This window comes from Vanessa tameamea, chromosome 3 (genome assembly GCF_037043105.1).
Source record: "Vanessa tameamea isolate UH-Manoa-2023 chromosome 3, ilVanTame1 primary haplotype, whole genome shotgun sequence".
Taxonomy (NCBI): Eukaryota; Metazoa; Arthropoda; class Insecta; order Lepidoptera; family Nymphalidae; genus Vanessa; species Vanessa tameamea.
In genome coordinates this window covers 6,866,733-6,889,908 of record NC_087311.1, presented here as the reverse complement: position 1 = coordinate 6,889,908, position 23,176 = coordinate 6,866,733, and the positions used below count along the sequence as shown (strand labels likewise).

The 23,176-nt window shown below is 32.5% G+C and overlaps 2 protein-coding genes across 2 annotated transcripts in view; one reads left to right on the top strand and one right to left on the bottom strand.

The window, feature by feature from the left end:
- The window catches only part of LOC113397321 (LIM domain only protein 3-like), a 34,538-nt gene extending 13,297 nt beyond the window's left edge, over positions 1–21,241 (top strand). Inside the window, exons 2-7 of the mRNA XM_026635618.2 lie at positions 9,055–9,145; positions 17,018–17,252; positions 17,681–17,806; positions 18,334–18,475; positions 19,618–19,806; positions 19,891–21,241. Coding sequence (XP_026491403.1) covers positions 9,100–9,145; positions 17,018–17,252; positions 17,681–17,806; positions 18,334–18,475; positions 19,618–19,776 — 708 coding nt within the window. The 5' untranslated portion in view covers positions 9,055–9,099 and the 3' untranslated portion in view covers positions 19,777–19,806; positions 19,891–21,241. The remainder of the gene's footprint in view (positions 1–9,054; positions 9,146–17,017; positions 17,253–17,680; positions 17,807–18,333; positions 18,476–19,617; positions 19,807–19,890) is intronic.
- Positions 1–23,176, bottom strand: part of LOC113397446 (THO complex subunit 2) — a 213,284-nt gene that overhangs the window by 151,917 nt on the left and 38,191 nt on the right. The gene's annotated exons all lie outside the window — the stretch shown is intronic.

Genomic DNA, 23,176 nt, shown 5'->3' with positions numbered 1-23,176 from the left:
CGACCTATTGTGCTCGTTAAAGCGATTCGGAGTTAATCACCGCGTTTTTCGTTCAGTAATGGAAGAAAGTAATTATCAATTAACTGCTCGATAATCGATTGCGGTCGGTTATATCCGACAGTTTATCAGAACGTGTACCCACTCTCTCGACGAAAACGAGGAATCTGTACAACAATAAATTTCAAAGCTATATTTAAATTTCTAAATCACGAACTATTATCTAAATATTTAAATAGACAATCACTGAACGCGTCATTTTGAATATATCGTTTTTAACGAGGTATATTTAAAAGTTAGAGTTTTGAAACTACATATGCTATTAGGATTTTTGGGTGTGGTGATGGATGGCTGCGTATTTCACGCACAACGCGATTGTGAAAACGAGAAGCGCGTCGGCTGTTGACGTGATAGTGTGCCGTGAATTAGCATTGTAAATGCAATCACAGGTGTCAGCCAGCCACTAGCTCGTCGAATTTATGCGTCTTCCGCTCCAAGCGTTTCAACACAACAAATTAATCCGCTTAAGTAATGATCAAACCATCAAACACCCGCTTTAATTTGATTTCGTTTTTTAACTTTTTAAAAATAACGCAGGTTTTCAAAATATTATGTACAACTGTAATTAAAATAAATCCAGTCTTTATATTCGGTTGCGGTGTTTAATGCCAACAATGTTATTTATCTTAATACACTTATAACATGCTTTAGCTGCTAAAGTTTATTAACATAGCTTAGTTTGCAACGATCACGCATACTTTTTTGCGGTGGCCTAAAACCGACGTAATAACACATTTCTTTGGTACCGCCTCTTTTGTTATTAAACTATGTCAAAATTAACTCAGTAGTAATTAACAAAACAGAACAATCATTGCTGTTGCAAGAATAGACATATATTCGTCTGTAATTAATGAAGAAACAATATACCGGAAAATGATGTGGGGTTAAACCGCAAATTTTAATGAGTGGTTTTTTTGCATGTTTGATTTATTAAACCATTTTAGTGGAAATCGTTTTTATGTCTTGATATATACTTTTATATAATGGGCTAGTGATCAGTGAAAGATTAAATTATAATTGTCAGGTTTATTGTCGTACACGCGGCAACTGTTTGGGAACGATTTTGTTCTTAATTCGAAAAGTTTATTTCAATAGAGTCCGTTCGGATTTTACAAAATATTGGGTCAAAGTTTACTTCAGTTCGATAAGATACATACATGTTCCATTCGGTCACGAGATGTCGTGTATAATGTAATTACCATTATGCCAAGAACAATTGCGCTTTCAACTATTAAGTTTTGACCCTATACTGTGACTAATTATGTTTGTAAATAAAACTCATTGAGAGATCACATGGGTAAATAATGTTACTGAATGTTATATTTAATTTGACTAATTACTATTTCTATTTTTTAACTAAATATATATATAAAATAGAAATTTAAATAAAAAAATAAAATATTATACCATAAAAATAAAGAATTGTGATTTGTTCGTGTCTCTATTATTAGGGTTACTTGCACATAATATATAAACTGTTTTATTTATTAAACATTTATTCACGTGTTTAACTAATATGTTTACTAACATTTAGACTAATAAATAAGTTCCTATATAGGTATCTATTTAAGTACATACTGATATATACTGATAACATTCCGTTGAAAAAAAATCCAGTAAGACACACGGATAGGGATAGGTTATGATAAAAAAATTGCGAATGTTTAATGTAGATAATACACATATACCAACTAAATAGATGTTCGATAATGGCGAATTTACTTCTGAGAAAAAAATGTATTTGATTCAAGCGTAAAAAGAAAAAGGTACGTTACCGAATGCCGCGCCATAGTAACATCAAGCGATCTTTTCATACTTCACAGGTCTACACTGACAGGTCGTTTCAAGGACAAATACTAGCACACTTCCTGATTGAACAATACGTTGGATTGAGAACGAAGGTTACTAAGAACATGATGCCTCCACTTTGTATTGAGCAATTGTAAATTGCTCTATGAATACTGAACTCATAAAATGAGTCCTGCAAAATAAAAAAATACAGATACTTAAATAAACTTAAGAAAATTTATAAGACATAATTTAAGTACGAGAATTTAAAGAAAGAGAAAAAAATAATAAGAAAATGTATGTCGCCTATTATGTGAAAAATAGCCAAAAAACTAAAAGACAAAATCAAACGTAACGCAAAAACAATTCATATCTTATCTATAACAATTCACATTGCCGGTGACAAAACAGTCACAAATATGTACAAATGAATAAAATAAAATAATTTCAAAACTAGCAATGAAAAAATTACCTTAATTCACTAAATTAATATCACCGGTTGTAAATATATATATTTTAAATTGTTACTTTACCAGCAAGAATAAAAGAAAACAATGATAATAGTCCTAATCTTATCAATAAGGATTAGGGATAACCTCCTTAAACCAATAAAAGCACTTGAACGTTGGCCAATTTCTACCAAATATCGACTATTAAATTATTATTATTAATTTAAAACAAGCATTTAAAACCAAAACGAATATATATGTTTAATTTAGAAAATAAAAAAAGATACAAACAATCATCTCTACCACACTATAAAAGGCAAAAAATATAACATAATCTGAACAAATACAGGCACCAAATCATTGGGCACAATTTTCTCGCTTAATTTTGTTTTATCATCTTCTATGGTATTTTTATATAAAAGAATATCATAATATTTAAGCAATAAAAACAATAACTTTTGAAAACGAAACTATTTATTTTAGGAAAAAAAACTCTGTATTTGTATAATAAAATTAAATTGATGGTACATTTAGTACTTAAAATGTTTGTTATTTTATATTCTTAAATAAATCGGAATAAAAATTCATTTATTTATTTTGCAATATTTAATGCAATCCTTTTAAAATGACAACACTGAATTGTCGTACTGTCAAAATCAATTTGTAAACAAGGGATGTAACGAATATCAATTCTCAAACTTTCTCAAACGCCCTTGTGATATAATGTATGATAAATAACTTGTTAAAAATATATGACATTATTTTTGGGCCCTAATGTTGCTTACTTACTTACAAAAAGTAAGAGTAGAGGTATTAAAAATTAAGGAAGTAGGTAGGAAAAATTATCAAACTATATTATAAATATTGCTCATCATAATTTCATATCATAAATATTTTGGTCATGACATTTTTTATTAACTATATAATGTTTATTCAAAACATTATCTAAGTTCTTACCACTATGCAGTGGAAACAGTAGGTATGCATTATTTGGTGGTAGGGTGATAAATGATAACATTATATATTAAAAACTAGATGTAATCCCTTAAATGGAACGCACACGTTCTGATAAACGGATAACAATACATGTATATTGCTTTGTCTTAGAGCTCCAACTAATTTTCTTATTTATTTTGTAATGTTTAAAATATATAAATAGCAAAATATAGAAAATCTATAAACGTACAACACAGCCACTATTTTGGCAACTCTCATCTTCAGTTTAAAACTGTTTTATAACAAAATGCATTAAAAAAATTAAAAAAAAAATGTATTATTGATATGTAATTATTGAATTAAAACTATATTGCATGTTTTTTGTGAATCCGAATAAATATACGTATCTAAGTCATCACATCACTACATTGACAAGCGGCCACTAAGCAAATGATTAAGTAGTACCAGATAAGTGGTAAATTGCACTAAATTATCTATAAGTTTACATTTTAACGTTTTTATTATTGTAATTTTAACATAATTGAGCTAAAGATAAACTATTTATCTATTGCTACAAAGAAATAAGAAATATCTTCTAATATATATTATGAAATGAAACCGTTTCTTTGTTTTGGAAAGCGTATCGCACATAGCAAGGATATAAAATATTGACATACCTAAAGGTGATTAGTTTGTATGGGATTTCGTAAGAATATTGAATAATTCGAAAATAATCTCAGATAAGATCAGGTAGGGCACGCGACGTCGCGAGGCAATAAAGGTAATGTAGGCAAGATATTTCCCAATATCTTCGTGGAGTGGCCCTCCCGAATATTTCGAGATCGTGTTCTCCCTACATAAAAATTGTTCCAGAATAGAGATACTACCCGGATAAATATTCAATTTCACTACGGACGAAAAAGATTTGATACCTTTGCTACGTACTAGCTTTATTGGATGATAGCCTTTGGAATGGAGTAGATAATCATATTCATAGTTTTTCGAATTCACAACTTATATCCGAGTTTATTCGGTATTAGATACATAGATATTTTATTACTATGCTTATTATATTTACCTAGATATATTTCTTCACATGTTCTTCACATATTCTTCACAATGTTGTAATAGTCGTTCATTACAATCGCTCGTCAACAACGGCACTGTTTTCACTAGCCAATCACTTATAAGGCATATCTCCTGTTTGATCCCCTCGAGACGTAAGAACGCCATGTAGATGAAAAGGGCAGCTGAATCTAATACAATCGGGAAAAGCGATACTGACTACTATGGTAGGGTTGATATCACTTAAGTAAAAAATAAATTTAAATTTAATTTGAATTTCAAAACAAAACGAATGTTATAGAATGACCTTATATGTTTTTTTACACATTAAGTTCGCTATAAATATATATTTCATTTGTTCTAATGCAAACAATAAGAAAAGCTAATATTTATGCCCCATTTCGTATCACACGTTGATAACTACGAGGAAGTAGTTAAAGAGAAATATAAAGTTTTATTGCGTCTAGTGATACGGCGCGCACAAAGTATCGTATTGTTAGCAACCCTAGCGCTGGGTGGGGGAGGCCGGTATTGAATGAGATTGCTTCTTACTTCGCCAAATGGATCACGTAGTGGATGAGATGTCACAGTGTTTTAAGATACCAATTCGGACGATCTGATGCCGAAACATGCTCTTATTATTAACATACTGTTTATGTAGGACTCATTTATTTTTGTATTATTTGGATTCACAAAGGATTTCGTAAATTATAATACAATATTAAAAATAAATACATAGTAATTTTAAGTTCTTCATAAATTTAGTTAAATATTCACATAGTACATAATTTCGCTTTACCATGAACTATTCTTACAACCGAACTTATTGCGTAACACTTAAGCGCATTGCCAACATAATCAAGTAAATACATTTACACTCTGTAATTGGGAAATTCCCGAGCCGGGCGCCATAGACGCGTCGGCGGTGGGCGGGCGCTGAAAAACAATTTCACGCCAAATCTTAGCTTGTGTTTTCCTATTTCCTTTTTATTTATCTTTTCGTCTTTTCTTTCTCGAGAATCAATTTCACGGATGAGTGTCGCGATGATCTCAGTTCAAAAAGCGCGAGGGTTCGTGTAAAGTAGAGGTGCACGTGTGCAGTCCGAGGATGGGACCGCCGGCCTTATACCGCTCTTATTATACACTTGATGGTAGAACGCTTTCCGATAATAAGCTGCAGCTCGCTGCTCTTTACGATTGGATTGCTCTTGTGTTTGTTATCTCTGTACACGTGGCTCCGTTCGATTACGTAAGTTTTAAATAGAATTACTCCTTGTTCACGACATCAATTTAAACAGTGAGCATAATTGAGAATGTAGTGTAATGTTACTCTATAGTACAACTAAGTAGTGAATAACAGTGATTGTTTTGGCGCGCACCCAGATGGCATGGCGTATTTTGCTGACGTGCCGTTGTCGAGCGTTGTTGATTGTGCACATACAAAAGTAACAACAGATAAAAATATATTAATCGCTACTATATTGTTCGTAAAAAATATTAAACCATTATTATTTAAAGAAAAATATTGAATATTAATGTTACAAATTAATAAGTTAAGTTATTTATTTTGTTGCTGCTTACTCGCGCAAATGCCAACAAGTAATGACTTCTCAATACCGTATAGCGAGAGAGACCGCGACGGGCCGGCAGTCGGACTATTCAAAATTGTCGGGTCCAGGCGCCGAAGTTCCCTCGGAATTGACAATTTTACGGGCGGTTTATTTCCGGACACCGAACTTCCTTGCTTGGTCCGACCCGCGCTCCTAACCGGCCCTCAACACCCACACCCCTTTCACTGCTTCGGTCCCATCACTCTTTCTGTCCTAACGTAAAAGTACACAAATTGACGTCTAGTTATTTTTGTGCATGTTTCACTTTATATAACCAAATTGTAAACATTAATTCAAGTTTATAATTAGAATAATTATAGATAATACTAATATTATATAGGATCTCATAAATATCTGATTCGTTTGTTTGTGTATCGACGACACACATTTCCGAGGTAGTACATAAAATTTACATTGTATGTAAGTGTCTTAAGCGAAAGCTTCCCACTTAAAAGCTCTACAAATGCACTGAAAGCTCTTTCGCGCACTAATCCCAAACCTTTTAGCTGCAATCAAAAGCCCCGAGCGCTCGGTGCGCGGGCCGACGTGATGCTTGTGGAAGCGCCTAGGAATTTAATTTACATTTTTAATTAAGTTAAATTTTGTTCGAAAAGCTTTCACGGTATAAGAGTTTTCTTGATTAGAGTTCAGCTTTAGCTGAAGTTTGAGATTGATTAGTGGAGGTTTAATTGCTCTCTGCTGGTGAATAATGAATTCGATCAGTGTCGAGTCAGAAGGGAGTGTAGCCAGATTAGTTTTGCGTGATTAGATCAAATTGTTTGTATTTAAAATTATGAAAATATTTAACAGTGTAGAGTTTAAAAGGGTCAATTCAAATCAAGAATGCATTCAATAAGGAGTGTATTATAAATGTTCGGTATTTTTTTTAATCAAAAATAATAATCACTTGTGTTGTAGTAATGTCCATAATAATCTACCATCACGTTTGTCGACAGTTGTGACGTAATTGACGGCTGGGGTGAATTTTAACGTACTAATGCTGCTTAATTGATCATGTGGATAACGAAATCATAATAGAAGTATATTTTGCTAGCTGTACCAACCTTAGAGCGCTTAAATGGACTTCCGCCACATTCCCGCTATTTAACAATAACCTAATACGTTATCCATTTAATCACATGTTATTTATTAGATATAATGAAATATGTGTTCATTTTCTAGTTGAAAAACTCTGACTTAAATGAAAAAACACGGGTAAAATGTTGTTAAACGAATGAAGTACGAAGGTAATCAACACCCACATCACGCACTAGAACGTTATAAAGTACCCGCATGGTCGCTTGTAAATCGGTAAGGGCACAAAAGAGCCGTGCCGCTGACGTTAAAGCGAATAAATAAGAGACTCCCCCAAAGCACTCTCGGTGAGAACAAGTTGAGAGCCAGTGACGTACGATTTGACATAGAATATTTTATTCGAGCCTGCGTCGCCGCCATCCATTCCACTTATCCCGGCACTCTGTTGAATTTTTGACACGTCGGCGAAGGACTGATCTTTTTTATGCCTGGTTTAGCACGACAGTAGCCTTTAAATTCGCATTATGCGGCATTTAAAGCACGGAGACAATTACTCCTTTGTCGGCGACTTCGGGTGTCAGATTATGGTGTGGGCCACCTATGAGTGATTGTATGACGTCTAAGATGGATGTATGTACTGATCCGTTAGACGATTGAGATCTTTTTTATGAATGTAATTTTGTAATATATAAGCTGAGAAGAACGTGCTACCATAGTTGTATCTTCTTAAAATCTTACGTCGGCAATAAGTCGCATCGCGGCTCAGCTGCCTGCCCCCACCCAATAGGACCGAATCCGGCGCAAGCAATCCATATTAGATTTGCTCGCTCTCTCGTATCCATTCTGAGATGTTCATATTTTATTGGGGCCAATAAAACGGATTCATGAATATGAGAAATGCATAACGAATATCGTATTTATAGATGGAGGCGAGCTCGATCTGCCGCGGGTATGTCGCGAGTAATTTGATAGCCGCCTTTGTAACAGGTGCTGATGGGAGTTTCGATGTGGCTTTGAAAGTTTATTCATTCCTTTTAAATTGGATTTCTACATGGGATATAATGTTACGAAATAATGCGACGAAGGAGCAAAACATTCTGCAATAAATAGGATAATATCACATTTCAAAATTTGTTCAGAATTATAAATGTATATTGTCAGTGGAGCCGACATGGCGAAGTAGTCTTCTGTGATACGTGAATTCTTACCGAATAATGCGACTTCAAACCGGTGCAAGCACCACTGACATTTCGCGTGCTTAATTTGTCTATAATTTATCACGTGCTAGAGGGAGAATGTAAATATCGTGAGGAAACTTACCTATTTCCAATTAATAACAGTTGCAATAATCTTAAATACCACTGCTCAAGAAAAGAGGATCCCTTTGCTCAGCAGTGGGAACTTAGAGACAGACATACTTTATTTTTTTAAATGCGTTGTATAATTCTTTACATAGAAGCGATATTTGTAACTATTATAACTATTACATTCATTTACACATAAATGGTAGGTGTACTCTGTATGCATAGTATCAAGTTTCGATCCCGAGACATATTAGTACCTCCTTCGAGTTTCAATTTACAGCATGCATGGACGTCTCAACCTTTTGAGAGAGTCACTTCTAATAGTGCGTTTATTATTTTCCTTGTACTCGAATATAGACTCTGTGTCTTCTCCACAAGGAACAAAGATATTGTTACACATAGATAAACAAGCATTCTTCTAAATAAGACCTTGTTACTTTGATAGAAGGTACATTTTGGTAAAACGTAAATTACTTAGTGTTGCCGTTTGACGGCATTTTGTTGGAGTAATAAGGTCTCGCCCAGAGTGGACGTAAGGAGAGGATATCGTTTATTCTAATGAGGTTTCACTGCGAGACGCGTGCTGCTCAAGTCCGACGTTCTCAGCGATATATATTACTCGTATTGCCTTTTAAGATAAATACTGTCTAATAAAAATTCCTTTGATCTCTGCAAAATGCAATTTCATAAAAGTATTCTCTATATTTATTATATTGAAAATTATATGATAGTTATGATTGTAATAATATAATTATTAAATTTTATGATTGTACAGTGATCGTTACTAATCCTCTTTCTCTATTGTTTCAGGATAATAATATTACCGCTGTGTGATGCCCGAGTGACAAGTTCAATATGATTCGTGATCCGCCGGCCATGCACAAGCCCGACAATACCAACAGTAAGTAATTAATTAATTTGCCTTAATAACAATGTGCACTCTATCGATAAACCCGAATATACATATATATAAACTTTTTAGACACGTGAGCCAGAATAATGAAACGTTAACGTATGCATATTATATATAATAGAATTATAATACAAGGTAAAATATTTTTTTATCAAGATTGTGGACAACGCCCGACCCGAACATATACGACACCCTAGGCGAATAACTATAAGGCCCGCTTAAACAAAATAAAATATAAAAATAAATACAAATAATTCATTTAAATAACTCGAAATATGAAAGACAAATCATTTATTTGTTTAAGGTAACGTCGATTCGAATATAAAATGTTGTATTGCCAAGTAGAATCGCGCTGGACTTTATGGGTGTTCAAAGTTGCAAGGAGAAAAAATGGAAATAATATTTTAAAGTTTAATTGTACTTTGCAAAATTAGCGAACTAACTTCATAGTCTGTTTAATGCGAATAATTAAAATAAATAGTATTCATATATTTTAGTGGGTAGTAAAAACATATTTTAAAGGAATTATGTAGTAGGTTCGATTGCCTTAGGTTGTCGCCTCAATTGTCTATATGGATAGATACAGAATTCATAGATATTAATATATATTAAAATAGGGGTCGTATTCGTCTATACGATTTCAAATAAATCTCAGAGAGTATATACTGTCACTACGACAGATTATAATCTCCGTATAAGCTTCAAGAACTCACAAGCGCTAATTCCGTTCCACAATATTAAGACTGTTTTGAGAATTGTCATCTTCGCTGATAGTAATTCTCGTGCTATGACGGAATATTTTTATATTGTTACTAGGAATTACACTTTTACATAAGAAGGATATTCATTTGTATAACATAATAGCAAAACAAAAACACTACCAGAGTTATGCTCTTTTCGCTGACGTAATTTTTTATAATATTAGGACAAACAGGTCGTGAATAAAACGGGAAGGGTTGTGCCATAAACCGCCGGCTACGTCCGTCGCGATATTAAAAAGGGGACGAACGATATTGCAATATCACATTTATGCGAAATGTCCAACATCCAGATCGTATTGATAAAAATAAGCGATTTTTTATTGTTGCCCACAATATCACCTTATCTACTTACCCAACACGAAATGACAGTTTAACATGATCCAATTACTTTTCTTATTCCCTCTATTTTCTAAGAGAATTTGTTTTATCCGGTCTTAATATTACAGTAACTCCCTTAGAAGGCAACTCCTTTAGAAGGCAACTCCGTTTCGACTTTGCCACAGTTTATGGGACCCTTATCATAATCAAAATCGTGTTTTGCGTTATTACAGCTATTAAGCAAATCGACGAGATGGAAAATCGAATATCTTAACGTGGTATTACATTTTTAGAATATTGACTTTTTATCGTGATTACTTAGTATTATTTTATAAATAAAAACGCATTTCAGTCTTAAAGACTTTGAGGGAAGTATTTAGATTTTTCATGTAATATTGCCACAAATTCACATGCGGTGAATGCACAAGCAACTGCGGAAAATTGCAGAGACAGTCGGGTGGGTACAAGCGTGCATGGCGCAATGTGGTGGTGCGGTGCGGCGTGGCGTGGCGAGGCGTAGCGTTGCGCGGCGTAGTGGCGGAGGCAGCGCGGCGCCCGAGGCTGCTTGGGCGGCCCTGATAAAATTTATGGCCACTTCCCCTTTAAAACAATATTGAGGGCTCAGTTGGGATTTATGTCTCGCCGCTGCTGCAGCGACTCAATTTATTCTTCAATTTTTCATACAATAACTCACATACGTATTACGAGTGATGGATGAAAAGGACTAACTTTCGGGCTTTAATAAGAGCCTCCAGATGCGAATCTCCAAATTGGCTGAAGTTTATTGCCCACTTATGTCAGGCTTACTTGCCCTCGTAGCCATTCTCGACGAAAATAATTTACGACGTTGATTGTGTTGACTAAGTCAACGTTTGATTGTCTCATGCAGCCACCGCTCATCGTCTTAGGTGTTGCCAAAGCTTTATGTGTAATGTTAAGCACTTTTCCATAACAAGTAAAAAGGTTTAAGAAATCAAGTATGGTCTTATAATTAATTAAACATTTAAATTTATATATTATCCATAAAAATATTAAATATATTATTGTTTTAGTAAATTAACTTCTTATGAGTAGACTGCATGTTTATAAAATATATAGTCTAAAAATGACAGGCTTCTGCCTGGTACTTAATGGAACATGTGTTTTAACAAAAGTATATTAATGAAAAATTAAAAAAATATTAATAAATTAATATATTCTATGTGTGAACTCTGAATGTAACTTAAGAATTTTTTTTAATGGTATTTTATATAAAAATATCACAATTTTTTGCAAAGTATGGGACGTTCTACACTAACAAGTATTGAAAAATGACACTGGCGTCATAAAAATGCGTAAAGAACAATTGAATTTTAAAGAAATATATTATTTAACTTATTAATTAAGAATTAATATTTTGAATATATATTTTTAACAAACATATTTATAATAGTAACTATCATAATCACCTACATTTTCCATTTCTTGTCACGTTCATATTTTCTCTTTGCAATAATGAAACTGTAACTGTAATCTGTCATTTAGGAAGTCCCACAAGTAAAAACAAAGAGCGTCTTGCTGTTTTTATATAATAACTATTTTCAATTTTTAACGACCATTGATATTATTATATACGAACTATATATTTATATATATATATATATATATATATATATATATATATATATATATATATATATATATATATATATATATATATATATAGCTGCAACAAGACGTTTTCTATGCTTGATGTTATCGACTTGATTTTGGTTATGTTTGGGAGTTTTGTTTATTGTTTAGTAAAATGAGATGTATTAATTTTAATATAGCTAAGATCCGAAAAACACGAAATTTCGTGCTTCGCAAAGGTTTTGCGAAGAACCCTTGCACTTTAATTAATAATAATTGAGGATTAGGAGTATAGTATTTCTGTATTACGTATTTGTAAAACTTAATATATCCATGAATGCGATTACTATAAAAACCTCATTATATCGCAAAACCGACATTAGTCATAGTCAAATCATATGAGAAAATCTAATATTTCCTAGTAAAAAATAAGTTAATACTGATATTACCAGTATTGATGATTTATTACTGTTAATATCAAATCATCAAAATAACGTATTTGCGATTCCTACGCGTTTTTTCGTAAATTTATTAAAATGTGAAGTCTGTGGATCATTTAAATTAGGAATAGTATAATTATAGGGAACATTCAATACAAAAATCTTAATTGAAAATAAACTTAAAACTAGCAAGGTTGAGAGTCATATACACACACAAATACATGTGTCATTCGAGCACTTACAAGCATTTATATTTTCAAATAGTATTAATTCATAACATTGTAACAATGAATAAATGAGATACAGCTTCGGTCGCACAAAAATAGATATTGTAGGGTTAGATCGAGTTTAGAACACTTACAACTGAATATTCCAATTACAACACCGTACATATACGGTATTAACGAAACGTATTATTTCGTATTTATCCATCTATATGCAATTATAAATTATATTAATTATATACAAGAACAAATTAAACAGAAATTAATTGGTCGTGGTAACAGTTATTGCTTGGAAATTACAGCATAAATAAATACCCTTATTTTCTTGGAAAAACAAATTATCTTTTAATACCAGCAATGAAAAGTAATTAAGATACGGTTTTCTGACATTAAATAATTGGAATTTTAATTGCTCACACAGAAAACTCTTTCTTTAGAAATCGTTTACCACTGCCATTAGGCTTAATTCAAAAATTAATTTAAACTTTCACAAGGTTGCGTCGGGAAGCGAGCTCCAGCGTAAAGGCAATATCAATTTCATAATTTTAATTAAAAAAACTAACTTCTCTGATGACAAAGTCTCGTACTTTTTTAATAACGGAAATGTTAACGATGGTGGATTTAGGAGGGAGAGGGAAAGGCAGGGCGATGGCGAGATCTCTTTAGCCATTGCTTAGTAGGAATTTTAATAAAGTTGTTGACAAAACATAAAGTTTACGCCTGTACGTTACACGAGCGTGAAGCTAGGTTCATTTTATTGCTTTTTCATGGAAAGAAAAAAAAATACAGCCTGATTTATACATGCTACTAATTAAAAAAAATAAGAAAAAACAAATATTTAGATGTGATGTTACATCATTTTTGTACCGAATACCTATATAATTTATGAAGTTTTTAAGATTAAAATTAAAATTTAAAATTTGTGAGCTAAAATCCACGTAACTTTTCTATACCTTATGTAATAAATTTAAAAGTTAAAAATATATGTAATTGAACTGGTCATTATTTTTCGCTATTTTATATAACACTTCTATAAGTACAACATTCCATGTATAAACTAACATTAAATAATTTACATTTAAATACATCTAAGTAACTAATTATTCGATTGCAGTAATTAAAACTACGTCTTCATAATTAACAATTTATGTATTCGTGGTACATTGTTTTTAGAAAGTATAATAATGATATTCAGAACGAGCTTGTTATGTTTTTACATTCGTTCATTATTAAGGCAAAACCCGCATTTGGTTAAATCTAATTAAGCCCGCATAATGGATATCGCAACAACGCAATCAGCTCCATTGTTTAATGAGTGACCGACAAGTGAAACTAAATAAACCATAAAGCATTTGAAATAGCAACCGCAGTAATTGTATCTGTTAATCAGCCTATTTTATATTTGACTGTAAATTTAATTAACGATGTATATTAAAATGCAAAAGAAAATTTACTTAACATATTTTGAACAAAGTATTTTTATATTATAATTTTTAAACATGTAACAATTAATTTATATATTTTATATGTAATTAATTTAACATGCATAAAATTTATTGTAATAAAAAAAAAACAAATTCAACTGAAATTAAAATCATTACCGTGGAGGATAATGTGTGCGTAGCACATTGACTATTCATCACGTTTTGTTGGTACGGAAAGGCCACGTTAATTGCAAAACGCAGTGAACGATTGTAAATTGCACGGAATGATTGCGGAGTGGTCGTGATGCGGGTTCATTACAATAACCTGGCATTTAATTGAATCCAAGGAATGTTACCTACTATGGAGATACGGACCACTACACCCATTTCGTTATTACATTTCTGCACTGTATTGTGATTGTTTTTATATGTATAGTGGTTAATATAATTCAATCAACAACACCGTACAACAACTAACTCAACGGAGCGGCATATTGTTTATTTGTTTTGCGCTAATTTATGTTTAGCGTAGTTAATATTATGCTTCTGTGGCCAAATTGTAAGGCCTCAGTATTCAAGACGAGTTCAAATCTCGGGTCGGGCCAATAAAAAGTTATTGGATTCTTCTGTTGAAATATTCTCAGTAGCAAGCTAAGTGCAAAGCGACAGTGCTTATGCGACCGTACCTCGCAATACACGTAAATGCTGGGTCTGAACTCGTTCTGGTCCTATCAGATTTGCTACACCATCGGATTATGGGAATAGTTAGTGTATTTTTGTTTGCATACATATTTGCGCATTAATATGTGTCCAGCGTACTTAATTAGTCCTTGAATTGCCACGGTGACCGAAGTCGATCAAAAAGTCGAAGCCAACGGTATAAAATCATATAAGTTAAAATAATTATAGTAAAAAAAAATTACATTCAATATAAATCGTGAATTATTATACATACATATGTACAAAGGAACATGTAATTACGACATTTAAAGCGGCTCTTCGGAATCGAAATAGCCCTAATATGTGGTCGCACTATTGTCGTTTCACTCGCGCTAAAATAAATTACTTTTCATCCATTTCCGGGTTTCTTTTCATTTCAGCGCCTTAATACGTTGGCTGCCGGCTGTGTTGGCGAAATTATACGAGCAGGCCAGTTCGCAGCCAAATCTCTATCAAATTCACGACGCGGTAGCAATAAAAATGGAAAATACAAAGCGACTTCCTTCACTAACGGACATTTATGTAAATTTAACTTTATTAACTCGCTCCACTTTATTGCTATCCTCAGTGAGTTTATACCAACACGTTCTGAGACACACCTTTGTTGAAAATACCATTAAAAAATATTTTGCAACTCTTTGACATTTATAAAAAGTTTCACTACGTTGCTAAACCTGAATAAGCTCAAATGTACTCTGATACTCAGCAAACGTATTTATTGTAACGTTTTTGTATCAAGTCAGTATTGGTATGGCATTGAATAAAGATTATTTAAAAGAATTTTCTGTTTACAATGTACTGACTGTATGAATAAGGCCAAGAATCTATTATTTTTCATAATCGCTAGTTAGAACAAGTCGATAATTACAACATAAACATCATGCACAGCCTGAAATGGGCATAATGGGCCGGTAGGAGCGCGCGCGCTGCGCTTCGAAAGGCATTCCTTGGAAAAATACAATTGTAGCTCTGCTTATGAATAAGCCTAGTGTTTTTTTATTGCGAAAAGAAGTTACTACATATTTTCCTTGTTTAGAGTATGAATCAGAAATATATATTTTTTTGTATGTGTTAATATTCGTTTTTGTTATTATAAAGCAATTACGGAATATAAATTGTACTTAATAGCTTACAACGATAATACTCTTTTAAGTAATATAATAAAATATTTTAAAATGTTATGTCCTTATTTTATTGGTTACTTAAATGTATCAGAACAATAAATAAACAGCTAGAAATAAAAAATAATATATATTTGAATAAAATAACATCGAAAAGTTTTTGTTTTATAGCTGCGAATTATTGTATGAATTACTGCGCTTATTTAAGAATAGCTGCGAATGTGGGCGGGTCTCTCCTCGCAGCTTACTAATTGCTCCTTGCAACGTCCGGAGGCGGTACGTCATCTTTATTATTTTATTATTAACGAGCCACCATTAATATAGTCCAATTAACTTTATTGTCACGACGTCGACTCCAATAAACGAGATGTATCGGCGATGCGCAAGATCGATCGAGATGAGTTATGTCCACCTAGTTACCCTTTCAATTGGATCCTTGATTGGTTTGACGTGCCATTATTATAGGATCGACGCGTCACATGAAACTGATTGACTCTTGTGACCGTTTTATATTTATTTTAATCATTTGATATTGATATGCATTTATCACTTATATCATGAATGCTTAGATAAACAAGTTGAATAATTTAACTCATAGGTCAATAATTCATGATTGATTGTGACATTTTATATAAGACTTGTTTGGTTCGTGATTATGCAGAATAATAAAAACGAAACATTGTAAATCAGAAAATTCTAAGACGATAAAATCTAAAAGAAAGTTAAACAGTGGTCTTAAAGGCCTTTATATAGTAGACGCGCCATAAATTGTAATGCTCCATTAATGTAACGAGTTCTCATCGCTTATACAGTTGCAATTTTTTCGCTCAGAAAAAATGCGTACGCGCATCCCAATGACGTCAATGAGTGCACGTCACGCGGACGCGTCTGCTCGAATTAATTGAAGCAATTACACGGGAGAAAACAATCAAGTTAGATGAATGCCGTAATGAATCGCGTATTACGGACAATTATCTACCAACCTGTAGCGAAACAGAATGCGTTATGAGCTCACGTTCCCTCGCAGGCAACTGAATTAATCATAGTGCTGTTTTTTTTCAGGTAATTTAACATTAACAAGCCATTGTAATTGAAATAAATACCTCAGGATTTTTATATATATTAATGGTTTACTTGTAACTTCACATGTTTATTATTTGTTTATTATGGTGATTGTTGGTACTAAAATTTGAAAAACCATATTTTAATTTAATTCTAACTAACAATTTTTTTTTTAATAGGCCAACAGGAAGACAACAAGTATGCGCTCAGCAGTGGAGTGGCTAACACGGGGGGCACGAGACTTTGCGCTCAGTGTGGGAAGGTCATCACTGAGCGATTTCTACTGAAAGCCATGGAGAGGTTTTGGCACGAAGACTGTCTTAAATGCGGCTGTTGCGACTGCCGTCTAGGAGAAGTCGGCTCCAAATTATATTACAAAGCTGATCTTATGCTTTGCAAGAGAGATTATCTCAGGTGAGTTAGCAAATTACAATTTACAATTAAATATATCAGTATAAAACCAACTTTTATTTTTTATTACAAAATGTAAGGGAATATATAAAATAAAAGCTGATATATTGTTTAAGAATAATGAAAGGGCACACGTCAGTAAATTGATCTCAGTTTTTACTAGCATTTTCTATCGTAACTTGACACCGCGCTATTGAATAGATTACAAATTCTATGGACTGAGGATTCGTATTGAATTTCTGATGCTATTTGTAATCCATACAAGGATATTTATCAGCAAGCGGTCGCGTTTACATTAACTCCCAATAACGGCGACGTAGCACTCAAGATTAATGTTTTGAATTGAAATTTACTTGACATGCGTCATGTAACTAAAATACGAGATTTTAAATTGCATTTCACATTTATAATATGCCTTGGTATATTAACAGGTTATTCGGTGCCACAGGCAACTGTGTGGCGTGCAATAAAGTCATTCCCGCCTTCGAAATGGTAATGCGAGCCAAAAGTTTCGTTTACCACTTAGAATGCTTTGCTTGTCAACAGTGCAATCACAGGTAAATCTCCTTCCTTCTTTTAATGATAATATTATACGTTTGCTATGTTGGTAACACTTCATTTATTTAATTTATTAATTATTGTTTCATTCTTTATACGTTATAATGTAATTGCTTATTTTAACGTTCTTGTAAAAAATATAATATGCTGTATAATCAATGTATAATACATTGATTATAGATTAACTCTTAATTAATATAATTAGTATATTATTTAAATATATTACACGGTACCGTGGGTGTACGGTATAATGTGTATAACATTATACTGAGTTAATACTCAAAAGGGCCGCATTCCTTCTTCTACATAATATATAAAAGCACAATTGAATCTTGTAGAAAACAGTAAACGGTACAAAAGTTGAACTTGCAATATTATTCAAATTATATATAACGTTGATAACCGGTATATTTAAATATATTCAAAGAAGACTTATCACACTAATAACAGATGCAAAATATTTTTAGTAATCTTATTCTATTTAATGACTTGCAACTAGTATCACAGGGTCTATAAATTTGTGCAGGTTCTGTGTGGGCGACAGATTCTATCTGTGTGACAACAAGATACTTTGCGAATATGATTACGAGGAGAGGCTGGTTTTTGCAAGTATGGCAGCAAATCCTAGCGGATTAGCGCATATCAGGCGACAAGTTAGCGGATTACAGGTATAAATTTTATCTATTTAGAATTCGTTATTTTATTAACGCTTAAATTAGGGTTGCACCTGCGAAATAGTATCTAAAATACGCCAATTATACATATATTAAATAAGATAACATTTTGTTATTTAAATTAAAATATAATATTATTTATTTTAAATTAAAAGACGGCATCTAACCGTCATTTACTTTACGCTAGGTATTCATTTGAAACGAGTAATTTGCTAACACAGTCTCTAATTACGTGAATATTATATCTTTCAAGAGGTGAGTATCACATTGCGATTCTCACCACGTGGACAGCGGGCAGACCGCCACGTCGCATCAATTACAGAATTATGTGTGACGTGGACCAATAAGCGCTATTAGTACTACGTCCGTTCTAAGCACTTATTTATTTATACAATTAGTGATATATGATAGCATGTCTTGAGAATGAAATGATTATACTTTTGCTATATCTTTTTTATTACAAAAATTATAAACAATAAAAAATATGACACAAAATGAAATAAAAACCTGTTTAATTTCTAGGTTCTTTTCGGATCTGGGGAGTTTTTTTTTTTAATTTTACTATCAATAAGTGAGTGTAATCGTAATATTGCTATAATAACAGAAGTAATTTTAATTCAAATATTTGATTAAAAGACTTAAGAAACATCATACACAATGTACATACTATTCATGTATTTATCAAATGATTACGATTTGGTTACAACGCTATTTGTCACATTTTATTATACATAATATAACTATCATGTACGCCTTATTATGTAAATACATTTCTTTCAAATTTCCCGTCCTTAATAAAAGACACGTGAAAAAGTAGGCTTCGTAGGAGTAAATAACTCCCACAAGGACACTGTTAGTGGAAGATTCTATCTCCACTTTATTATGTTTCTTTTGTGATCATTAATCTTTCTCGTACGAACGCTTGTCGGAATGCGAATGTGGGGGAATCTATTTCATTTTATGAGTCGCGCGAGTGGAGGGAACCCATTCAGCCGCACGACATTTCTAATCGACTTTTTGATTGCGCTCACAGTCTACTGTTAGGCGTTTGACAGGAGAATTGCTAACATTGAAATGGAATTAGCGTTGGAGTTGTGCTTTTATATTTTATTCGAATAATGTTGTTTTTATTTCAGTCACCGAGTAGTGCATATGTCGGTGGGGCAAGTGGATGTGCGGGAGGACCGGTGGGCCCATTAGGCGATAAGGATAATGGAGGCTGCGCTGGAGCAGACGATGCGTCCAGCGGGTACGGCAGCCCACCGGACCCCGACGTATGCGATGCCGCACGATGACCGACAATGGCACGCCGACTAATTGCCTCGGTTAGTCCCATTACACTAAATAAATTATAGGTATGACAAAATATTTTTAGTAATGTGCTGTAATTGATCGTTCTCTACCCACAGGTGAAGCCTCACTGAGCCTCGAACGTGTTCAACGTCATGAGGCGATGTTGCATCAAGTCATCCAACCAAGTCATCACCATTCAACGTCATACAATAACTTAGATAGTATTGACTTACCTTCGTTTTACGTCCGTCTCTTCACATCTCACACTGCAAAATTATTCTGCATCGTTATTTATAAACTCTATTAATAAAAAAAACAGTGCAGATTCACGAAAAAGTGCAATTTTAGAAAGTAATAATGTTTAAGCGAACATAGTGACTTTATTCAAATCCTACTAAGTGCAGCTACATCGAAGTGTCTCGAACATTGTTAAAACTGCCGCGTGTAAATGTACTTTACATTAGGATAGACGGTGGGACATGCATGAGGCCACTTTACAAAATGTCCAGGATGAGTCGCGATAACGTCGTCAGAACACGATATTTCCATTATGTATACGATTTGAGTCTACATGTTAAGATAGCGTCGCGTGGGTAGAGCGCGAACTCTTGCCCCTACTCTACTGTACCATACACAACGCGCTTAGCCTTTTTAGCAATTGAGGTAACAATATTTAAAAACTTCGAATTACGTACATTCATAAAATATTTGTATAATTTAGTTAATTTCTAAGTTAATATAATATTGTGTATAAATTTTCATACAACGAGTCAGGTCCATAGTTGAAACTAATTGATAAAATCGATCTCATTGTTAAAAAAATGTGTACATTAGCGTACATAATATTGTTATCATACAAGGTATGAACTTTGATTGTGGTTATTATTTACATTTTATTTTTCAATTTTTAAATCGGGTAAGTGGGTATGTTAATGTTATTTTGTACCAAAGATATCTTTCCGTTTGAAGTTTTAGTTTTTCGCAGATGATGCTACTTTATAGATTAATAATGATAATACCTTGTTCGGTACTTTAAAGCGGTGCAATGGTTGATAGTTAAGTACCTCTGTATAAATAATAATATATTAAGACATTTTGTAAATTGTATTTTCTTACTTTGCCATAGCTTCAGTGAATGTTGATCGCACATACCGATTGTACATAAAATACGTGGTGTTGAATCGCTACGTTGTTTTATATTTATGTAAAAGAAAATTCTGAATTTAGAAATATGCTTAAAAATTTTAAAATTAAATAAACATATTGTAATATAAAAATTTCTACGACTAAAAAGATGTATTTATGTAAAAATTTGAACTGTCGTTACTTAGAATTATCTGCTAGGTTAGTATGTCTCGTCTCTCACGTTGTATCATAGAAACAACAAATAAAAATCTCAAACATCGACGAAGTTATTTTTTTTATTTTACCGTTAAAATGTAAATAAATATATTTATTTAATGACTACTCATTTGTTTCTTTTTTTTAGATCTGTAAGAAAGTAGATTCGTAACAGAAATTTGAACCACTAAACTACATAAAGCCTTAATAGATATTACTACTACTACCTGATTACCTTTCATCCACGAAAATTATCCTAAACCTTTATACTTATTTATTTATTTATTTAAAAGGTACATCAACATCACACATATTCAGCACTTATAAATAACAGATAAAACAAGAGGAAAAAATTAGGACCTGATATGAGTGACAATTATAGATGTACACAACATTCACACAAAGAGAAAAAAAAAAAAAACTTATTGTCTACCTGTTGAATTTAAGTAATAATTAAAAAAATATATATATTAAAGAGAAATCATAAGATCTAATATACAAAACTAATATATAAAACCATAAATAAAAATCCACAAATGAAAAATAAAACAATTATATCTTAGTAACAGTACAGTGATAAAATGTGACTACAGACGAATTTTTTTATTGATAGATTTTATTCTTAAATCTGGGCAAGGCATCAGAAAATATGTCAAGATGCGGGATCTTAGAACATAGTTGGTTGTACTCAGAGCAAAATCTATTCATAGGACAATGTTTGCCGACATTTATTTTATATTATACTGACAATTAATTCTAAAAATCGGAGTTACAATTTATTTTAACCAAAAGACTAACAACGACATGCATATAATTCTTCAAATTAATAACAATACAATTGAGATTATTCGTGCAAGAAAAACAATGATAGTTTTGGCTACTAATGTATAAGCTTTTTGAATATGCCTTGTATCGTGAGATGGCAAATGATTGGTATATTAAGGGCCGGCGCATACTTGGCGCATAAGGTCGAGCGCGCGCGAGGACACTCGCGCCTAAGAGCGGTTATACAGTTAGCATGCTACTTGCATGCTGTCGAAGAACAGTCAACAATCATTCAGTTTATTTATGATTTTAACTCAAAAATTTTACGCGTTATGTTGGTAATTGTTGGCCCATATAACGTCCTCTGCACTCTGCTACATGTGCGTCGGGCCTTACTCTTACTTTTTCTCTATACGAGTAGGACGCATTTTTATAAAATACTAGCTATCCACGCTGAACGTTTATATAAAAGGATATACGTTTATACAAAGAATTATTATTAAGTTTGAGCCAGTAAGTTTCGTTGTAGGCAGAACAACTCATCAAAGTTACATCACAATGGGAAAAAAACAATTCATCCCATTGTGATGAAACTAGATTCAACGCATAGTTAAGATTTCCAAAGTAGTTGTCTCACAAAATACCGTTTTTAATTTATACTCTCACTCTATTTTTTACAAAAGTCTTTATAAAGTTTTGTACTTGGTATACAAATAAAAATAATATTAAAAATAATATTATAAAGCTTATAATACCAATACCAGAAAAAGTCAAGACGAATAAACAACATTCACTTTGAATTGTTATCATTGGTCGAGATCTTGAATGATCTATTATATTAATTACGGCTCCGCGCAAAAATGACGTTTTAATTTCAGCGAAGTTGAAATCAAAAGTTTGGAAGAAAATCAAAGATGATATAGGTAATTAAGTGGAATAGTGTTGTTGTATAAATAACTAACGACCCGCCCCGACTTCACACGGGTGCAATGCTGATACCGATAATACTACAGAATGTCTTACAACTTTCACAGTTTTTCAGACATTAGACAATATAAACCGCTATGTCATAATTATTTTCTATGTACGCTATTTTAAATCTGTAATATATTCGAAAATATTAATTTAAATTACATGCTGTAAAGGGTCATACTGATCTATATTAAATACATTTAAGGTACTTAATTGGATAAGGATTAATGCTTTATTACTTAAAATCGCCTCGAAAATAAGCCATTATTTCTCGTAAAAAGTCAAGGATAAAAAATGGTTATTGTGGGTTACCCCTAAGAGATA